At 39.9% G+C, this 20,625-nt stretch overlaps 1 protein-coding gene across 1 annotated transcript in view; it reads left to right on the top strand.

Annotated features, from left to right (window-relative positions):
* Positions 1–20,252, top strand: part of LOC117414699 (bone morphogenetic protein receptor type-1A-like) — a 60,186-nt gene extending 39,934 nt beyond the window's left edge. Inside the window, exons 4-13 of the mRNA XM_034024464.3 lie at positions 6,701–6,863; positions 7,198–7,300; positions 7,592–7,691; positions 7,809–7,905; positions 9,695–9,833; positions 10,125–10,317; positions 10,675–10,972; positions 12,207–12,382; positions 12,558–12,688; positions 14,692–20,252. Coding sequence (XP_033880355.1) covers positions 6,701–6,863; positions 7,198–7,300; positions 7,592–7,691; positions 7,809–7,905; positions 9,695–9,833; positions 10,125–10,317; positions 10,675–10,972; positions 12,207–12,382; positions 12,558–12,688; positions 14,692–14,817 — 1,526 coding nt within the window. The 3' untranslated portion in view covers positions 14,818–20,252. The remainder of the gene's footprint in view (positions 1–6,700; positions 6,864–7,197; positions 7,301–7,591; positions 7,692–7,808; positions 7,906–9,694; positions 9,834–10,124; positions 10,318–10,674; positions 10,973–12,206; positions 12,383–12,557; positions 12,689–14,691) is intronic.
* The last annotated feature ends 373 nt before the right edge of the window (positions 20,253–20,625 follow it).

Raw genomic sequence — 20,625 nt, 5'->3', positions numbered from 1 at the left:
TAAACATGAAGAGAAACATGTGCTAAACATTAACGTCAGCTGCTGACTCACTCCCTCCCCTTTATTTAGCATTTTCAGTAATGAACACTGTGAGGGACGGGCCTTTTCCGCATTACTTATACATTTAGAGATCTCAGCATCTGATGCCAGACGCGCACTGTTTGCGAGTAGTGTTGTTTGTGCGCGTGAGCTTGAATCCCCAGTAGAAACCCCTGCTGGAGCTGCTCAGAGGCAGCTTGGCGCTCCGAAAGCCTGAAACCACTTGGCGCTCTGTCCACTGGCCGTGCGGAAACCCCACAACAGGAAGTTGTTGAGTTGATTGTTGGTGCTCTGCATTCCTTGACGCATTAACTGTTTCCTGAATTACATTGTTGGAGAGTTGTTATTTAACAAAAAAACTCCAAACATTCATTGTTCTCCGGAAACTTTAACTCAGTGAGAACTTGCTAATGAGTTATCGTTTATACAAGCCGACAGATGTGTGGATCCTGGGCAGAGTTACTTCAGGGACTTGGCAGGAGCAAAGGGGGAGAGAAGATTTAGGATTGAAGTTCCAGCCCTGTACAGGTTTATGGCTACCTGTGGCTTTGCTGTAGTAATTGACACTGGAGGTGTCTAGGGTCTTATAATCATTTCAGTAATAAAGTAAAAACCCACTCAGAAGTAACTTACTTTTGTAGCTTTATTTCATGTGCAAGACGTTTTCATAATGAGATGTAGTTTGTCTGTGTGGTGTCCTGCAGTGTACCTTGACTGTTAACATGATTATGTATAAGAGGCCATTATAAGATCTTTAAAAAGTGCACTGTATTAGCGTGACAATACATTTAGCTAATGTTGCCATGTACATTTAAATGCTCTCAAGTACGAAGTATACTGGATGTAATTTGATGTGTGTGTCCTACTAGACAAAGAAAACCAAGACGTTTCTCTAAGTGTACATTTTATTTAAAAAATATGTACAATTAAATACAATGCCTTTTTTTTAAATGCTGGGTTAATAACTTCCGAGTGTGTGCAGCATATGTTGCTATCTTTTGTTTCGGAGACAAAGGGTGGAACCATCTGGTGTGAAAACCATCTGGTGTGAAACAGCCCCTTGAGCCACACCATTGCTGTTGCACTGTTGTCTATCTCCTTCTATTGTGTTGGGTAAGTGCAGCAGCCACCTGCTGGAAATGTCCAGTACTGCATTCGCAACGACAACCAAAATCTAACCCACTCAAGATCTTTGTTTGAAACATTGGGGGTAAGCTTTTAAAACATATATCGGTATACATAATAAGACTAGACTGTGTGTGTCTAACCTTCTGCAGGATCTTACATAAAGTGACTGTCTTTTGTATCATTTTGAGAAATAATATTTGTGTTTTATTTATTTTAATAATTTAAAAGGAAAAAAGTAGGTGGTTTGAAACTATAGATACAAATCTGCCATCACTTGTGGGTCACAATGCAACTGCTCCCCTCTCTTCCCTGGTTCTTTCTCTCTCTTATGTGTTGTGTTGCAGAAAAGAGAAGTGGAGTTGGGAAGGCTCATTACTGAAAGTGCTGCCAGACCTCAGACTCCTTGCTGACTGGCTTCACAATTAAGCACACATGTGGATACAGGCAGAGAGAGAGAAAGAGGAGGGAAAGGGATCCCAAATAACCCCTCCTATAGCTAGTAAAAATATAAAAAAGTTGATTTATGGAGTTATTTATGGAAAAAACATTAGTATTTTATAATTGGAATTCAAGTAGGAGCCGAGTGAAAATATTCACTGTATATACAGTACATATTGTCAAAGTTTGTATTTTTTTTCTCAACCGCAGGGCCCTAGATATCAAACCTACCTGCAGGTCACTAATGAGAGTGAAATGAACAGTTTGCAGGTTTCTTTTTCTTCTTCTTTATTTATTTATTTTTTTAATTATCAGTTGTTTCACTATTATAATTTGATTGTTTAAAAGGTTTGGTAGTATGCTTTTGTTTTAAGCTTTGTATTTCTAAACAGATTATGCAGGAGTGTTCATTTTACAAGACTTTGACATTTTTTTTATTTATTTTACATTCCAAGTGCAAACTGAAATCCTTCTATGAAATCATTAAAACATATAATAAACGGCAAGAGAGGACAAGGATTCCTCAGTTTAAACTACTATTGTACTACTAAGCACTGATCACATTTACTCCAGGATCAACCCAGAATATCTTGTCTGTTATATAGAAGTTGTTGCTTCTCCTGCTTGCATAGGTACTTCAAGATAAAAAACGGCCCACTTCCATGAGTAACGAAACTCCTACAGTGCTCTGCACACAGAACTTGCACTCTCACAAACGGGCTCCAGTACTGTACACTCGTACACAGACGATAAACACCACAGCGGCTCCACTGCTGCCTGCAGTCCTGTTATAAAATATCTAGGGACGTAGCCAGAAGCTACATCTCAAGTTCCTCCTCCTTCCTGCACCTGCTAATGGGTTATTTATGTGCACTCATCCCACTGTGGTAGGTAGCAGGATTCTGATTTATTACCCTGGTGATGATCCATAGAAAAATGCAAGTATTTATTACATCCGGACCTACTTGCTTTATTTTTATATATCGCTATGAGTCCGAAGCATCTCTCGTTATGACATATTTGAGTACTTTTTTAATTTAATAGTCGGCAATTGATTTTTACCCCTTTTTTGAAATACCCCAATTTGAAATAGCCAATTATTTTAGGCTGAGCTCACTGCTACCACCCACGCCACCTGAGAGCTACAGTGTCGGAGGACAATGCAGCTCTAGGCAGCTTAAGGCCAGGCCTGCAGGCGCCCGGCCAGTCCACAGGGGTTGCAGGTACACGGTGAGCCGAGGACACGTTGGCCAACCTAAGCCCTCCCCACCCGGGCGACATTCGGCCAATTGTGCGCCGCCTCTTGGGAGCTCTCGTCCACGGTCGGCAGTGGAATAGCCTGGACTCGAACCGGCGACCTCTAGGCTATAGGGCACATCCTGCGCTTCATGTGGAGTCCCTTTACCGGGTGCGCCACTTGGGAGCCCCCTATTTTGAGCACTTTTTTACTTTCCATGAACATGTATCAAATTATCATTAAATTCGTCTTTAAATAAGTAGAGGGAGAGTGCACTGTAACACGTTTTCCTTCACTTCACTTGGAAAGCTGCTTCTGTATCAACATGGTGTGCACGGTGGGGAATAAATAAGGAGCAACACAAGCATGCTTCACACTAAAGCATCTATAAATCATGAATCCCCCGCATGCAATCAAACAGTCACATTCCAGTAAATTTTACCAGAAGTGTTCTCTTGTGCAAGGTAAACTATGAGCTATGACACACATTATTTTACGGCTTGGTCTACTCTACCTTCCACAATCAAACTTTCAGTGTTCAACCTGTCTTTGTGGTCCTCCTGCCCACAGTGATCATAGGAAGGCATGTCAACTGTACTTATTAACTTACCTGAAATGTAGCACAAAGAAAAATAACTTTTGAACGCTACCCCATGTTTAAATTTCTACACCTGATACAAGGTGATATCTTTGTACTATAAACCTCTAATGTACACAGACAGTTTCTCAAACACCCTCTGTTCCCTATTTGGCTGATTTGAGAAGCGCCATTCTTGCTCTGAATATTCTGATTTGACACTGCTGGAAAACCGCAATAAGTAATTCCTTGAGAATACTGATTGATCTTCCAAAATAGTTCAGATGGATTTTTATCAACAGTGACCTTGGAAGATGTGTTTAGAAAGTATTGAGCTATAAAGGGCAGCTTCAAGGATAGATATAAGACTTTCTAGGCAGAGCAGTTTTTATTTTGAATTTTAATAGACATCCCTGAGCTTGTTTACTTAAACGCAGTGACCAATTAAGGCCAATTTTCATCCCATCAGTCAGCAGCTTTGTAAGCCTGTGTAATTGTGTTTACTTTAAGTTGCTGTGAAAGAAAATTCTTCAAACCTCAAAGGGATGTCGTCCAGTAAAATAGGTAAGCAAGTAAACCAAACATCTTTTCATCTTGCTAATGAGGGCATCGTATTTAGTGTGGTGTTAATCAATCCTCAGAGCCCCCCCTCCCTCCGAAGGAAATAATCACCATTTAAAATGATTGATAATCTGCCAGGCCGATATCACCAGAAGCTGCTGGATTTGTATTTATTTATTTTTTATTTGGCTTCAATCTTTGATCTCGTTCCAGTCCATGCAGTGCATTAAGAGTTTTTCCACTCTGCGTCTCTGTGCTGCAGTAATGTTCCATCACAGACCACAGTTCCCTTAACAGAGCCAAGTGGAAAGCAGACACACAGCTAGCCAAAGTGTTTGGTCAGCTTAAAACATTTTCAGTGTTCTATCCTCCCTCTGTGTATTTAATAAAAGGATATCATGATTTTCATGTCACATACACATTAGTTTATTTATTTTTAAATTGAATGCAATTCTGTCCTTTTATTGCTTTAAATGTGTTTCAAGTCTAGAGACTCCTATAAAGCCCACAAACACACACACCTAAACAAAAACTGCAAAGCAACATCTTTAGGGAGACTTGAGAAGAGATCATGCAACTAGAGGATCTTTAACCCTGGCCATAGGCTTCTGTGGAATGCAATGGTCTAAAGGGCAAGGCAGCTGTTTTAACAATCCACCATAAGTGTGATTTAAAAAAAAAAAAAAAGCAAAAAAACCCCACTAATCTAAAAATGTTATTACTAAAGGAGGTAGTGCACATTGTTTTTTGTTTATTTAACGGTACTTTTTGGTTTTCATGCACATATCAAACCAGCATTTTCAAAGTTCACTCTTGTGATATGCAAATTAATTCAATACAGCTCTCCTATAGCCATTATTGTGAAATGTGGCTTTGGGAAACAATAACTTTCTTAAATGGATTCTGATAGCTATTTTCTTTGAGAATAAAACCTCATCCAGTAATGGGGGCGGAATGCCTTTTTAATAGCTGAAGCATTGTGCTTCAGCCTAGACTTTTAAAAATGTAGGTTTGCTGCTGATTAGGCTACTTGCAGACATGTCTGAGCTCGAACTAAAGAATCACACTGTTTTAAAAGGAAATGCTTGCAGCCACGCACAACACACGGCGCATTGTGCAATCCCTGCCTTGCTGCAGGCCAGTCTGTAGAGCCGCTGAGAGAGGGAGTGTGGCTTGGCACAGATGCAGACGGGAGGATCAGGTTTCATTGGGTTTATGGCTGGAGTATTTTTCAGGGCTGTAATTAAAGGAAAGGGGGGGGGGGGGGGAGGTCCTGAAATGAGGGTCTTAACGGGAATGTCTTAGGGTTTATATATATATAATATATTGTGAGGTTTTTTACATTTTATAGTGTGAGCTCTGTTTTATATGTACTGCATAGTATAAATATGGACAAGTGATCAAGATTTATAGAATCGTACAATACACTGATTTTACTGTGTTTTGGGGGGGGGGGGGGGGCTAATTGTAGCATCTGTTTTCTTCTCTATAGTGCTTTTTGCAACAAAAGGCCCTTTTGTACAAAGCAATATTTAATCTCCTTTTTTTTTATCCATCGGATAGAAATCCTGTAATAAAATGTAATTTTCTTAAAGTTTGTCATTGACACACATTATATATAGTAGTGTGACAAAGTATTTTTATGAAGGACATGGGAAAAGTAACGAACAAGAGGAGGCAATTCAACCCATCAGTGCTCGTCCGGTTCCTAGTAGTTGATTGATCAACTACTGTCTGGTCAGTTCTTAAAGGATCCCAATGATTCAGCAGCAACAATGTTGCTAGATAATCCATTCCACAAACGTTATATCTTCATAGCTCTTACTGAGTCATGACCAGAATATAAAGCTTTCTCTTGCCCACATGGGAACTGCAGGATGTAACACAGCTGTTTTATATTTCTCTTGATTTTTGCAATTGATAAAGCGTGAATGAACAAAGGTTAGGGTGGAAGCCAAACCACCTTCCAGCACATACAGCCTTCACTTCCTCAAAGGCTGTCGAGAGGAACAACCATTTAAAAAACTAAACTAAAAATCAATCCATTAATAACAATAAATTACTAAACCAAGAAAACAGTACTTAACAAGCCAGCCCGACAAAATTGCAACGTTATACAGAGTTCAGTTCTTGTCTAAGCACTATATATTAGTGCTTAGTATCGACAACTGAACACCGTGTTTAGTAGTGCCTGGTACAAATAGTTTGGAAGTTTCAGTTAAACCATTTTTTTTAAATCAGAAGGAAATTTAGTCTCGGCAGAGATATTGAGGAAGGTGGATGCTCACGGTTCATTTTCCTAATTTTTAAAATGTTTTTATTTATTTATTTTTCCATGCTGACGTTAACACTCCCATTATGCTGCTGCTCCCTAAACCAGACCACCATTTAAATGTTTTGGCTTTAAAAGTGAAATTCCTCTCATCAGGCAATTCCAGGAACAGTAAAAGTAAAACGGCAGCAGAAAACACCTGGAGCAAAGCTGTTGATTCTTAAAATCAGTTCTGGGGAAAATTAAAGTCTGAACTGATTTTTAAACCATGCTAATCCTAAATACTGCCACACAAACCTTATAAGAAGTTAAGTAGCCATATCAGAAGGTGCTAGCCGAGAAGTTTTCCCTTGTATTTTGGAAATGATGGGTGTATGTCTTCAGTGTCTTAAGTTGCTGTCTGTCTCTAACTACATTGTCTGGTTTGTTTGTGTTTTTTTCCCTTCAGCGGGTCAGAACCCAGACCACGTGCTCCTCGGCACGGGTGTCAAACCCGGGGAGTCCAAAAGGGCGCAGGACGGCTCGACGGTGTCTCCCGAGGACGCCCCCCGCTTTCTGAGCTGTTACTGTTCAGGGCACTGTCCTGAAGATGCCATTAACAACACCTGCGAGTGAGTAGCTCACTAAGACATGCCTGGTGCGTGAAGCAGCAAATTCGTAAAACACACAAACACAGTCTGAAAGCTAGCAAGTGCCTACCATACAAAAACTGCAACATTTAAAAAAAAATGCACAGAATATGACCAAGCTGCTCAGAGAGGGTTTCTACCCCCATTTTCTTGCACCTTTTTCTTTTGATGCATCGATCCTCCTTTCTCTGATTCATTGATAGCGCTTTCTCATTCATTAAAACATTTGAGATTAGACAGTCGGCTACAGGCCTGGGTTTTGTGCATTGTGTTCAGTTTATGTTGTGTGCTGTATACTGAGTCTGTGATGTTGCAGGACGAACGGGCAGTGTTTTTCCATCATAGAGGAGGATGAGCATGGAGAGACTCGCCTGACATCAGGCTGCGTGAAGTACGAAGGCTCTGACTTCCAGTGCAAGGTAATGTGTCTCGTTTTGAATTAATATTAGAATATTCTTTAATTATGAGTTGGCTGGAAATCAAAAGAACTGTATAATTCATTGAATATTTGTATTGTACCGTGCACTACTAAACAGTGTATAGCTGCTATAGTTAGAGATACTAAACACTAGTATAGCTGCAGTGTTATAGCTAGTAATACCAAACCCTATTACAGCTGCTATAGATAGCAATGCCAAAAGTGTATCTTGTGCCAGACTGTTGTTTAAAAAGATTATTATTATAATTTATTTTTTTCTTTGCTTTTAAAGGACTCCCCAAGAGTGACCCTCAGACGGACTATTGATTGCTGCCAAACAGACTTCTGCAACCGGGACCTGCAGCCTACACTGCCACCACGCATTGAGAAAGGTGCGTTCCAGAAGCGGCTGTGTATACCAGTATGAAACCCTTTTAGGCCAGAAATAATAATCTTGTTGTGACGGTTAAGGGATGCTAACCATAATGCTTTTATTTGCTTTTACACAGACCCCCTCTTTGGCAGTGCCCACTGGCTTGCCTTTTTGATCTCTGTGACAGTCTGCAGCATCGTGCTCATTGTGATCACTGTCATCTGCTACTACAGGTAAGAAACCTGACACAGTGTTTCATTTCATAGTTTCACTCCATTCGCCCCGATTTAGTCTTGGGTTAACTATCTATACCACTCATGATTTTACAGACTCCAATCGAGTCTGCTCTTTCCCTTCTTTTTTTCTAGGCTGAAGAGATGTAGTTCTCTTAACCTTTCCTCATAGCTCATGTCATTAAGTCCTGGGATCAGCCTAGTTGCCATTCTCTGTATCTTCTCAAGTGCAATTGTCTTTTTTGTATGAAGGTGACCAAAACTACTTTAATTTAGCCTTGGTCCTCAAATTACCTTTTATTTGAAAATATTTGACTTTAGTATATTTACAAACATGGGGGAGAGGGGATAGGCTTTTAAAGGCAACAGATTTGATTTACAGTTTTTTTGTTACAACCATCATCTCAAGCTTCAAACATTTTATAACCAAGATATTTATAGTGAAATTATGAATGTAATTGAACTCCTTAACCACGAGTTTCGCTTATCTAGGTCTGCTTAAGGCATAAAATAAAAATAAATTGATTATAAATTAATTGCCTTTTATTGCAACAGTCAAAGAAGGACTGAGTAAAATGTTGTTTATCGGTAAACAAGGAAAGGAAGACATGAAGCTCAGGAGAAGGAGCTGTTTGTTGCTTTTCTTTTTTGTTTTACTGCTTCTTGTGAAGATGAAGACTGATTGGAAACTCTGATCATGTTAACTCATAACTACCTGGTGCGCTCTTGTGCTGTTGGTTTAAAAAACAATACAAAAAAGCATATTTGAATGAATAGATTGTATAATGGTAAAGAGTATAATGCAAAACAATCTATAAAAGGGCAGCAGTGTGGCGTAGTGGTTAGGGCTCTGGACTCTTGACCGGAGGGTTGTGGGTTCAATCCCTGGTATGGGACACTGCTGTTGTACCCTTGAGCAAGGAACTTTACCTAGATTGCTCCAGTAAAAACCCAACTGTATAAATGGGTAATTGTATGTAAAAATAATGTGATATCTTGTAACAATTGTAAGTCGCCCTGGATAAGGGCGTCTGCTAAGAAATAAATAATAATAATAATAAAGTATTGTTTTTATGGGCAGCAGTGTGGAGTAGTGGTTAGGGCTCTGGACTCTTGACCGGAGGGTTGTGGGTTCAATCCCCAGTGGGGGACACTGCTGCTGTACCCTTGAGCAAGGTACTTTACCTAGATTGCTCCAGTTAAAACCCAACTGTATAAATGGGTAATTGTATGTAAAAATAACGTGATTTCTGTATAATGTGAAATAATGTATAATGTGATATCTTGTTACAATTGTAAGTCGCCCTGGATAAGGGCGTCTGCTAAGAAATAAATAATAATAATAATAAAACACTGAGCTAACCTTGAACTGATCCCCTTAAAGGTGTGAGACTGTTTGAGGGTGTGAGGATCCTTTTGCATATCAATGAGCTGCAATATGACCTTTACATGATATAGCACATCATAACAGAGGTGTGTATCGTGATACAAGATCAGAATCGCTGCATAGCTGCTTGTAGTTCACCAAATTATTTTTTTAAATGATGAACAATTCAGTGAAGTATAGTTCTCATGAATACTGTACATGGTCCTGTTGTCATTTCAAATTCTGCCTTTTAACAAAATAATGTGCCGTGAATCATGTCGTCTTATTACACATCATGCAAAGTAGCTCTTCGGGAGCACACACTGGGAGAGATATCGTAACATGACCTGAATTTTGGGGTACGTGTATACCGTTGCACCCCCCACACTGGTTTAACGAGGATGCCTTGACTGTTTTGTGTAGGTATAAGTGGCAGACAGAAAGACGGCGCTATAACAGGGAGCTGGAGCAGGACGAGGCCTTCATCCCTGTTGGGGAATCGCTTAAAGATCTGATTGACCATTCACAGAGCTCTGGGAGTGGGTCCGGGCTCCCCCTGCTGGTAAGAAGACAGACAACACTTTCCAACCACACAGCACTCCAGTAGTATTGAAAAGATTTATTTATAAACTTTCAGATTTGTATTATCTTATTAAATATGATATCCTCAATACTGTATTGCTGGCAGATTTTTAGTTTGTGGATTTTTTAAATTTTTGTTATGTGTTCCTCAAACATAACTGGGACGAGATATAGTTATGCATGAAAGGTCTTTGCTCTCTTGCAGCAGCAGAGCCTGCTTGCTCATGTTTCTTTCTTCTTTCTTTCTTTCTTTCTTTCTTTCATCACACAGGTACAGCGCACAATTGCCAAGCAGATCCAGATGGTGCGCCAGATCGGGAAGGGGCGTTACGGTGAGGTGTGGCTCGGGCGCTGGCGAGGAGAGAAGGTGGCGGTCAAGGTGTTCTTCTCCAGAGAGGAGGCCAGCTGGTTCAGGGAGACGGAGATCTACCAGACTGTGCTTATGAGGCACGAGAACATACTGGGTAGGTCTTTTAATTTGAGGATTAGTCACCTCTACAGAAGGCTAGGCTTAAGTGTTGCATACTGGGGTAAGCGTCTGAACTTGCAGGTGGTTGTTCCTAAATGTTTTGGAAGCCATAGTCTTACATAATTTGGAACAAGAAGATACAGGCTTGGTCCGCTTTATAGAAGGTTGAAGTGATGACGGCAGTGATTAGTGATGCATGGAGATGCAACAGCTGATTGGCATGGATTTTATTTTGTGACATTCATTAACCGATTTTAAATACAACAAATGTATTTTGTTAAGGCGCTCTCTCTCTCTCTCTCTCTCTCTCTCTCTCTCTCTCTCTCTCTCTCTCTCTCTCTCGCGCCCCCAGGCTTTATTGCTGCGGACATCAAAGGCACAGGCACGTTCACGCAGCTCTTCCTGATCACGGATTACCACGAGAACGGCTCTCTCTACGACTACCTGAAGTTCACCACGCTGGACACCAAGTCCCTGCTGAAGCTGGCGTACTCGGCGGCCTGCGGCCTGTGCCACCTGCACACAGAGATCTACGGCACGCAGGGCAAGCCTGCCATTGCGCACCGTGACCTCAAGAGCAAGAACATTCTGATGAAGAAGAACGGCACCTGCTGCATCGCTGACCTCGGCCTGGCCGTCAAATTCAACAGGTACGCCTCGCTCCGTGAACACAGCCAGTGCTGCCTGAGCTCTCCACAGAAATCAGGTGGTGACGGTGTTGATTGGACTAATGTACCATTCAAAGTGAATCAAGTGAAGAAACGGCTGCTTGGATTTGTGATTGCTGCTTTTCTTAGATTCTGTGTAGAACAGCAATCCATACAACCCCAAGCAGCTGTTTCTTCAGTTGGTTCATGCAGCACAGTTTAACTTTTCCATGTTATATCGTCCTATATCTGCCCATTGCATCAATTTTAAAAGGTGCTGGGATTTTTATTCATAAGTCATACACTGTTTTTATTTATTTTTTCTTAATTTGGTAAATTTTTATAAATGTAATTCTCAGCATTAATTTCAATTGTTATAGGGACTGAAGACACACACTCTTGATTAACTAAGATCAAAATAAATAGTGAAGTTACAAGACTGCCATCCGATCCTATACTCTGTAAAGTATCTAGTGTATAGTGTATAGTTTTTTTTTTATATGAAAAGAAAAATCTAACTGTCAGAAGACAGTGAAAAGACAATTGCCTCGTTTCCACTGCCTGGCGCAACACACTTCGGCTGCCCACGGCTAGCCACTGAAATCAAAAGAGTGTTTCAATGCTTTTTTCCAAACCTGGCCAACCTCACAAATTCTTGCCATGTGTCAAAGGTCACTGGGGGATTGTGGGATTTAATTGTTTTGTTTTAAAGAAACTGGCAGTAACAAATACATCCAACAATAGGCTCATTACAAACAAAAACAATCTAGTTAAGAAGGTGAGCACTGCCAAGAAAAACTGCAGGATTTCTTGTGTTTACCTATATAAAAGAAAATCAGTCACAATGGTAGCGATTTCCCTGTCGGTGTCTTCTCTACACGCAGTTCCTGGCTGTATGATGACACGCTTCCTTTGAATCCAGTTTGGCTACATCTTATTGTATTACTTGTATTGTAACGCTTGAAATGTTTTTGCTTACGATTGTAAGTCGCCCTGGATAAGGGCGTCTGCTAAGAAATAAATAATAATAATAATAATAATGAGATACAAAACCTGACCAGATAGCCGCGCTCAGCCGCTTGGATGAACAGTGGAAACACCCGGTTTTGTTGCTGGGAGCGGCAGGCAGTGGAAACTGGGCAAATGATGTGAACTTGTTCCAGTGGCTGCATGGAATGTGTGTTGTATGTTGTGTGTCGTTCCCGTCTGTGTTCTTATGTTTGTGTGTTTCGTTTAGTGACACGAACGAGGTGGATATCCCACTGAACACGCGCGTTGGCACCAAACGTTACATGGCTCCCGAGGTGCTGGACGAGAGCCTGAATAAGAACCACTTCCAGGCCTACATCATGGCGGACATCTACAGCTACGGACTCGTCATTTGGGAGATGGCTCGCCGCTGCGTCACTGGAGGTACGAGGGGCCTCGGGGCAGGTCAGATAAGATGTGAACTGAGAGGGATCTGAATATCGCAAACTTGTCAGGTCTATTTTAACGATCTGAACCAGGGATTGGAGGCCCTTTCTGCATTGGGTTTAGTGAAGTAGTTATTGTTATTGCATTTTATTTAACGTTTCTCCTTGCCCAGGTATCTTGGAAGAGTACCAACTGCCCTACCACGACATGGTGCCTTGCGACCCGTCCTATGAGGAGATGCGGGAGGTGGTGTGCGTGAAATGTGTCCGTCCCGCTGTGTCCAACCGGTGGAACAGTGATGAGGTAAGCACTGGCAGAGCACTGGCGCACCAACTTCAGTACTCGGGTTCGGTCAGTTTAAGGGCATATTCATACTACAGTCTCGCAACCACTGAGGGACTGTCGTGTGACCAACTAAATGTAACGGGCAGTGATGTGTGATACACTTCCGTTACGTATTCTCTCCCCAGATGAGCCCGGCTGTCTTGCGTAGTGGTTAAGATGCTCACTTGCGGTGTGTAGGGTTGCCGGTTTGCGCACCGCCTCTGCCCTGTTAGAGTTGTGAGAAACAGAACTCTGGTGACCAGTCCCCTTCAGATAGGCAGGCAGACAAGCACAAGACTAGAGAGAGAAGAGATGGAGCACCATGTGAAGTATGAACCAGCCTTAATGGCTTGCCAACCAAGACTTTAAATTCAGGCTGTAGATTAAACATTTGGTGTGACAAGTACTGTAAGTAAATAATATGGTCTTTTGCCGTTTGGTCATTGTAGTGCAGGGCTAGAAGTTAACTTTTTAAGGCAGTAGTGAGGATTTGCTACCTGCCTGGAAAGTAGGTAGCAAAAAGATCTTATTTGGTAGCGGTTTATTCAACGAATAGTTATATATACAAATAATTAAAAAAAGAAATACCTACCTACTGTTTTAAATAGACTGAATATCTCATACGATCACATAGTAGGCCTATATTTAAATCAAAGTATTTATTGAAAACACCTTGTGCTCAACTAAGTAATGGAAATAATGCAATTCCTTACCAAAATGTGTTTTGTTTTATGCAAGTTCTAGAAGAATGCAACCACATCTGTCATCTAAGCATTTGATATGCCATCACTACGGTTAACCAGGTTATGTTTCATCAGTGAAAATTAAATGGTACGAAATTATCCTCTTACCTGTCTTCAGTTGTTGACTGAGATTTCGGTAACTAACAAATCTTACAAACCTATAAAGCGATTTAAAAAAAACAAAAAAAAAAAAAAAAAAGTAAACGTGTGCCACATTATCGTTGAATCCACAGCTGTTTTGAAAATGAAAGCTAATTCCAGCACAGTACCACTACATTTAAATATTCATGCAACGTGTTATACAAAGTGGTTTGTTCATAAATATGTATGCTCGCACCCTGCCTTTTCACTGCATTGTTAAATGCTGCACAATTTTGAAGAAATTAACTAAGAATAACGGAATAAGGGATATCAACCAAGATTGAAAATAAAAAACGCATGGTCCTTTTTATTAAACAGTGACATTAGTTAGCTATGCGTGTAAGTTGACAGTGCAATATATATATATATATGTAATTATATGGAGGCTGTGTGGTCCAGTGGTTAAAGAAAAGGGCTTATAACCAGGAGGTCCCCGGTTCAAATCCCACCTTAGCCACTGACTCATTGTGTGACCCTCAGCAAGTAACTTAACCTCCTTGTGCTCTGTCTTTCGGGTGAGACGTAATTGTAAGTGACTCTGCAGCTGATACACAATTTTTTGTTAAACACACGTAGTTAAACAGAAGGAGTATGCAAGGTAGTGATAATCTTTTATAAAAAGAAAACAGATTGATAAATGAATGCACCTCAAGATTGTATTTAGTCTATTATTCGTACTGATAAAACAAGGAAGCCGTTACTTGGATCGTGGTAATGTTATAGCTAGTTATTTCCGCCTGTTTTTTTTTTCGTAGTCGGAATTTTGATAACATAATCATTCTACCTAGTATGTGTTCATTTTTAGCACCATAATGTGTCCTGTACATACCCACCAGACCAAAATAGCTAACAGTGTTTATGAGGCAACTCGGCAATTTCTATTCCCTGGACACCCAGCAGTGGAAGATTTGTTTGCTTTTTATAAATAGTTGCTGCTCCATCAGAAACTTACTTCTCTCCAATGTTTTTTTCCCAAACGCACATGTCACTCCCTTGTGAAAGTTATATTAACCATACAGTAACATGGGGAAGTCTCTGAGCACAAGAGAATGAATAAAGCAACGATAACATCCTCATTTGTGTTTTTTCTTTCCCCAGTGTCTGAGGGCGATGCTGAAGTTGATGTCTGAGTGTTGGGCCCAAAATCCTGCCTCCCGCTTGACAGCACTACGGGTCAAAAAGACTCTTGCCAAAATGGTTGAATCGCAGGACATCAAGATATGAGCACACGAGAGACAGGAGGAAGCGATGCTTGAAGATTATTATTATTATGTTATTATTATTATTATTATTATTATTATTACTAAAATCACAGCTGTTATGAATGGGGCTGAATGGATTTGCCTCGTGAAAACTCATATTCACTCCCACTGCATGCCTAGGTAAGGAGGCTAAACTGAAGTACTTTCACCTGAAAGGAAGTGCAGAGAGAGCGACAGGACTGGGCATGGCTGTGGAGACACGTGGAGCTTGTGTTTGGTAATACTGTTGAGGACAGCTTTCTGTGTCGCTCTCTATATCCTCAAGCCCGCCGCTGTAAGGAGAGGATAAAAAAGACAATGCAGGACTTTGTTCCCCTTTTCTTGATCTTCAATTGCAAAAAACTCTGGTAATGGAAGATGGGTGAACTCCAGAGATGTAGTGCTTTCTGTGAAAGCCATATATATATATATATATATATATATATATATATATATATATATATATATATATAAATATATATAAATTACACACAGTTGTTTTATGAAAGAATTTACCTTGCAGCTGGCTCATCTAAAGGGAAAAAAGGAAGGTTAAAAAAAAATATCATCACAAGTTGATGATAACTGGACTTGGGTTATATACATTTGAAAAACAAACACAGTTGTCAAGAAATATCATCTGTCTTTTTGTGTATTTTTTGTTTGTTTACAGTCAAGCTAATTGTTTGTGCCAGGACCTTTTTTTTTCCTGCCAAAGGGATTCTCAACTCTTTCCAAGTTTTAATGCAAGTGAGTAATTACAAGGAACGTTAACAGGATTCTCTTTGTATTTAACATGTTAATAGAAACGGCCCAGGACGTTGTGCCTAGATTAAGACTGTTCTTGTTGTTTTAAGCTCAGCTGACTTTTTAACTTGTGCCACTAGCTGGGAACGTAATTTCAACGCACCCTTTTGGCAAAAGAAGCCGATTTGTCTTTGGGGCCCTTCCTATGCAGAGAGAGTTTAGAACACCTCTGGTGCAAATGCCTTAAATTCAAACAAAGCTACGATCATCTTCAAGCATGGTAGTTTTCACTTTTTATTAAAAAAAACCCAACAACTTTAAAATGAGTTAAATTAAAAAAAAAAAAAAAATCCTGGTGTGATTTTTAATCTGTGAAGTGTATTAAAAAGAATAACTATAGTTAATCATTTTTTTTAATTGTTAATTAATTTTCTTTACCCATAGTTGATCAGAATCTTTTTTTTTTTTTTTGGAGGGGAGGGGTTAAACCAAAAGATGCAGTATTTATTTGATTATTATACAGTGTGTGTGTGTGTGTGTGTGTGTGTGTGTGTGTGTATATATATACAGACGTGCTCAAATGTGTTGGTACCCCTCCACAAAAAACAAAGAATGCACAATTTTCTCTGAAATAACTTGAAACTGTCAAAAGTAATTGGCATCCACCATTGTTTATTCCATATTTAATAGAAATCAGACTTTGCTTTTGATTTTTTATTCAACATAATATTGTAAATAAGAAAACAAATGAAAATGGCATGGACAAAAATGATGGGACCGCTAACCTAATATTTTGTTGCACAACCTTTAGAGGCAATCACTGCAATCAAACGTTTTCTGTAGCTCTCAATGAGACTTCTGCACCTGTTAACAGGTAGTTTGGCCCACTCTTCCTGAGCAAACTGCTCCAACTGTCTCAGGTTTGATGGGTGCCTTCTCCAGACTGCAAGTTTCAGCTCTTTCTATAGATGTTCGATAGGATTCAGATCAGGACTCATAGAGGCCACTTCAGAATAGTCCAATGTTTTGTTCTTATCCATTCTTGGGTGCTTTTAGCTGTGTGTTTTGGGTCATTATCCTGTTGGAGGACCCATGACCTGCAACTGAGACAGAGCTTTCTGACACTGGGCAGTACGTTTCGCTCCAGAATGGCTTGATAGTCTTGAGATTTCATTGTGCCCTACACAGATTCAAGGCAGCCTGTGCCAGGCGCAGCAAAGCAGCCCCAAAACATAACCGAGCCTCCTCCATGTTTCACTGTAGGTATGCTGTTCTTTTCTTTGAAAGCTTCATTTTTTCGTCTGAGAACATAGAGCTGATGTGACTTGCCAAAAAGCTCCAGTTTTGACTCATCTGTCCAAAGGACATTCTCCCAGAAGGATTGTGGCTTGTCAATATGCATTTTAGCAAATTCCAGTCTGGCTTTTTTATGTTTTTCTTTCAAAAGTGGAGTCCTCCTGGGTCTTCTTCCATGGAGCCCACTTTCGCTCAAAAAGCGACTGATGGTGCAATCAGAAACTGACGTACCTTCACCTTGGAGTTCAGCTTGTATCTCTTTGGCTGTTATCCTTGGTTCTTTTTCTACCATTTGCACTATCCTTCTGTTCAATCTGGGGTCGATTTTCCTCTTGCGGCCGCGCCCAGGGAGGTTGGCTACAGTTCCATGGACCTTAAACTTCTTAATAATATTTGCAACTGTTGTCACAGGAACATCAAGCTGCTTGGAGATGGTCTTGTAGCCTTTACCTTTACCATGCTTGTCTATTATTTTCTTTCTGATCTCCTCAGACAACTCTCTCCTTTGCTTTCTCTGGTCCATGTTCAGTGTGGTGCACACAATGATACCAAACAGCACAGTGACTACTTTTCTCCATTTAAATAGGCTGAATGACTGATTACAAGATTGGAGACATGTGTGATACTAATTAAAGAAGCTAATTAGTTTGAAATATCAGTATAATCCAATTCTTTATTATCTTTTCTAAGGGGTACCAACAAATGTGTCCAGGCCATTTTAGAATATCTTTGTAGAATAAGCAATAATTCATCTCTTTTCACAGCTTCTTTGCTTTATTCTATGACATACCAAAGGCATGCAAGTATACATGATAAAATAGCTTTTAATTTCATCACTTTTCAGGAGGAATGAAGCATTATTTCAATGAGCTGTAAGGGTACCAACAAATTTGAGCACGTCTGTATATATATTTTTGATTTAAACCGAAATCCTGAATGGATATAGACCTGCATATTCTCAATGGAGCGGCAAAGGTAAAGGAGGTGCTTTCTCTATGTTTAGGACTCTTCCGTTTTGAGTTGTTCCTGTTTGTACCTGTATTTTCCAGGATACTGTTATTCTTTATCAGCTTGCATGTGTTTACTGTGAGCTTGGACACCCCTGAATTCACCTGAGATTAACGTTGGACAAGCTAGTATGAATTGTTTGTTTGGCATCGCATGTACCAGGAATGCCTCGTTCTGCTCTGCAACAGGAGTTTTATTTCCCCCCCCAAATGTAATAGTTTTAATGGCTATGTATTTATCCATGTAGCCATATACTGAACAGTACTGGGTCTACCTCCTGCATACTGCACACTCACTGTGTGAAATTTAATTTTGCTAATATGAATGTGTATTGTAGTCTGGAAAAATAACCCCAGAGACAGATACAATGCAATTACAATTACAATGGTATTATTCATCATTAAAACAAAATCCTATTCAGGCCTTGGCTACAATAGAGAATTGTGTGTAGCTGGTTTTTCTCCCGTCTCCGGGGTTAGTATGTCGACATGTCGTTATTTTAAGTCATTCAAACCAAACCTGAAGATGCTTGTCTGTGTCTCTTGTAAAACGCAGATTAAAAAATCTGAAACTTTTCTTCAGTTTTTCACAATAGCATTAACCCCCTCTGCATTGGACATTCCAGCTTTTTGATCATTTACCTTGTCTCCTTGAAGCGCCCCGAAATCTCGAGTCAAAGCTTGGCCAATTAATGCTTAATTGTAAACCTCAAAGATCATGCTAGGCAGTCAGATACCAAGTACATCTCTCCTCATTGGCATACTTTAGAAACTTAATTGGCAGCTTATTTTCTTCCAATGCCATCCAGTTCCTGATATCTCATGTCATCTTACTGTCGCCAGAGTTGATTATCTAGCAGGTGAAGCTTGCTGGCACTGCCGAAGAAGACTTTCCATTTACTTGCATTGTGTCTTTATTATTTAAACAACCTGTGTCAAAACCAACCTGAATAATTAATTGCGAAAAGTCTGTTAAGCAGTTAAACAATGTATAAAATATTTATAGGTGTCAAAATTCCTAGTGCTTCTGAACCTGGAGTCTTGTTGCCCTGTTTTACAGTAGCTTGCATTTTTGCCTTTGGCCACTAAATATGTTCAAAGCCAGATTGAATTGTTTTTTTGTGTTTTAAGTCTTCCTTAATTGTCTTCAGCGTTTATCTTCTGGGATAACAGAGCTTGACTTCTGGGATATTTCAGTTATCCTGTAATCTGCAGAAGAGTTGGTAATCTGTAACGCTGAAGAAAGGTGCAGGTTTTATTTTTTAAATTTTTTTTTGCCAAACAGCATTTGAAAATGTTAACGTGCCCAGACAGACAACAATGTATTCTGTTCTGTTTTGCTTATGTTGCTTCAGCCAAAAACGTCATGGCTGTAAGATGCTACATGTAGACGGCAAGGGGTGCCTATTCATTTTACTGGGGGGATAAATGTGATGCTTTTACCTTTCCGATATCCTTGCCACTGAGATTAGCGTCCCTGATGCTTTGACCCCTCTGTGCCTGCATTCCCTGCACGTTGCTGCAGGTGTCCTAGTGGACACCTACTATACACTCCCCTGTACCTGTCACGTCACACTGCAGAGAGAACACTGGCTGGGGGCTGGTGTCAAGAGTTTCCAAAGGAAATTTTAAGTAGGGAGGTTTGGGTTCAGTTAGAAAATGTGGTGCGCAAGCAATGGCAAGTCTAAAGGAGCATCACTGTTAACCCTACCTGCTATCTATTGTCTGCCACGATTGTGTTATTCTGCCCCCACCCCCTCAAAACAAAATACTTTTTTTATTATTACATGTGGAATGGATATGGGGTCAATTTAGTTGATCTGAACAGCAGCAGGTCTAAATGCATTATCATAAATAGGACTGGTTATTTTTCTCGAGACTAAAGTTAAATACACTGGAGGCTAGTTTGACAGACCCCGATTAGCACCAATATTAAACTACCCATTAGTAGTAAGGTAGTCTACCACTTTCAATCAAGGTCAGTGAATCCAGACATAAAAGATCAATTGAATTGACCTCTTTGTATGTTTTGTTTTTTCCCATTAACAATGCCTTTCATGTATGCTGACCCTTCCTTTTCCTTTCGGTTGGGTGCCCTATGCCCAATGCCCAGCAAGTTTGTAGTATAGTAAATATACAAATGGAATAATAGGTTCATGTAGTTCATTTAGAATATTTGTACATAGTAATTGTAATAGGGATACAGTGAGCTGTGTCTCTTTCGCCTATGTTGTATATGCAAGAAAAATAAACATGTAACCTGAAAAAATGAAAGCAAATGTAACTCTTCAAATGTATTTTGTACAGCATCTGGTTTGCAACGGTGCCTTAAGTTTACCAAGTAAAAATAACCTTATTTTAGTACACACCACTGTGTCTTGATAATTTGATTTTTATTATTTTATTTTCTTCACAAAGTTAGGTAAGGTTTTGTGAGAAACCCTTTCTGTGTTTGTCAGCCTCTTCATATATATATATATAGAGGGTTTGGTGTTCACTTCCAATATTTAGACACAGTGGTTTATTTTCTACTTTTGAAAGTCCCATCTTTCCAAACTTGCCTTCCCTTTTAAATCCCTGTATGTTCTCTTCAGTTTTGTTTTGTTTTTATTTTCTTTCCTGTCCTGTTACTGAGTTGTTTTTTTTGTTTGTTTGTTTTTGTTTTAAAGTAAATGCAAGCTTGCTTACACTGGGCTAAGACTCTATACTATCTTAGTTCCACGAGTGTCAGATATGATGCC

The sequence above is a fragment of the Acipenser ruthenus genome, chromosome 7 (assembly GCF_902713425.1).
Source record: "Acipenser ruthenus chromosome 7, fAciRut3.2 maternal haplotype, whole genome shotgun sequence".
In the NCBI taxonomy this organism is placed as follows: Eukaryota; Metazoa; Chordata; class Actinopteri; order Acipenseriformes; family Acipenseridae; genus Acipenser; species Acipenser ruthenus.
Note: the sequence above shows the minus strand (reverse complement) of the source record. Positions and strands in the feature narration are given on the sequence as shown.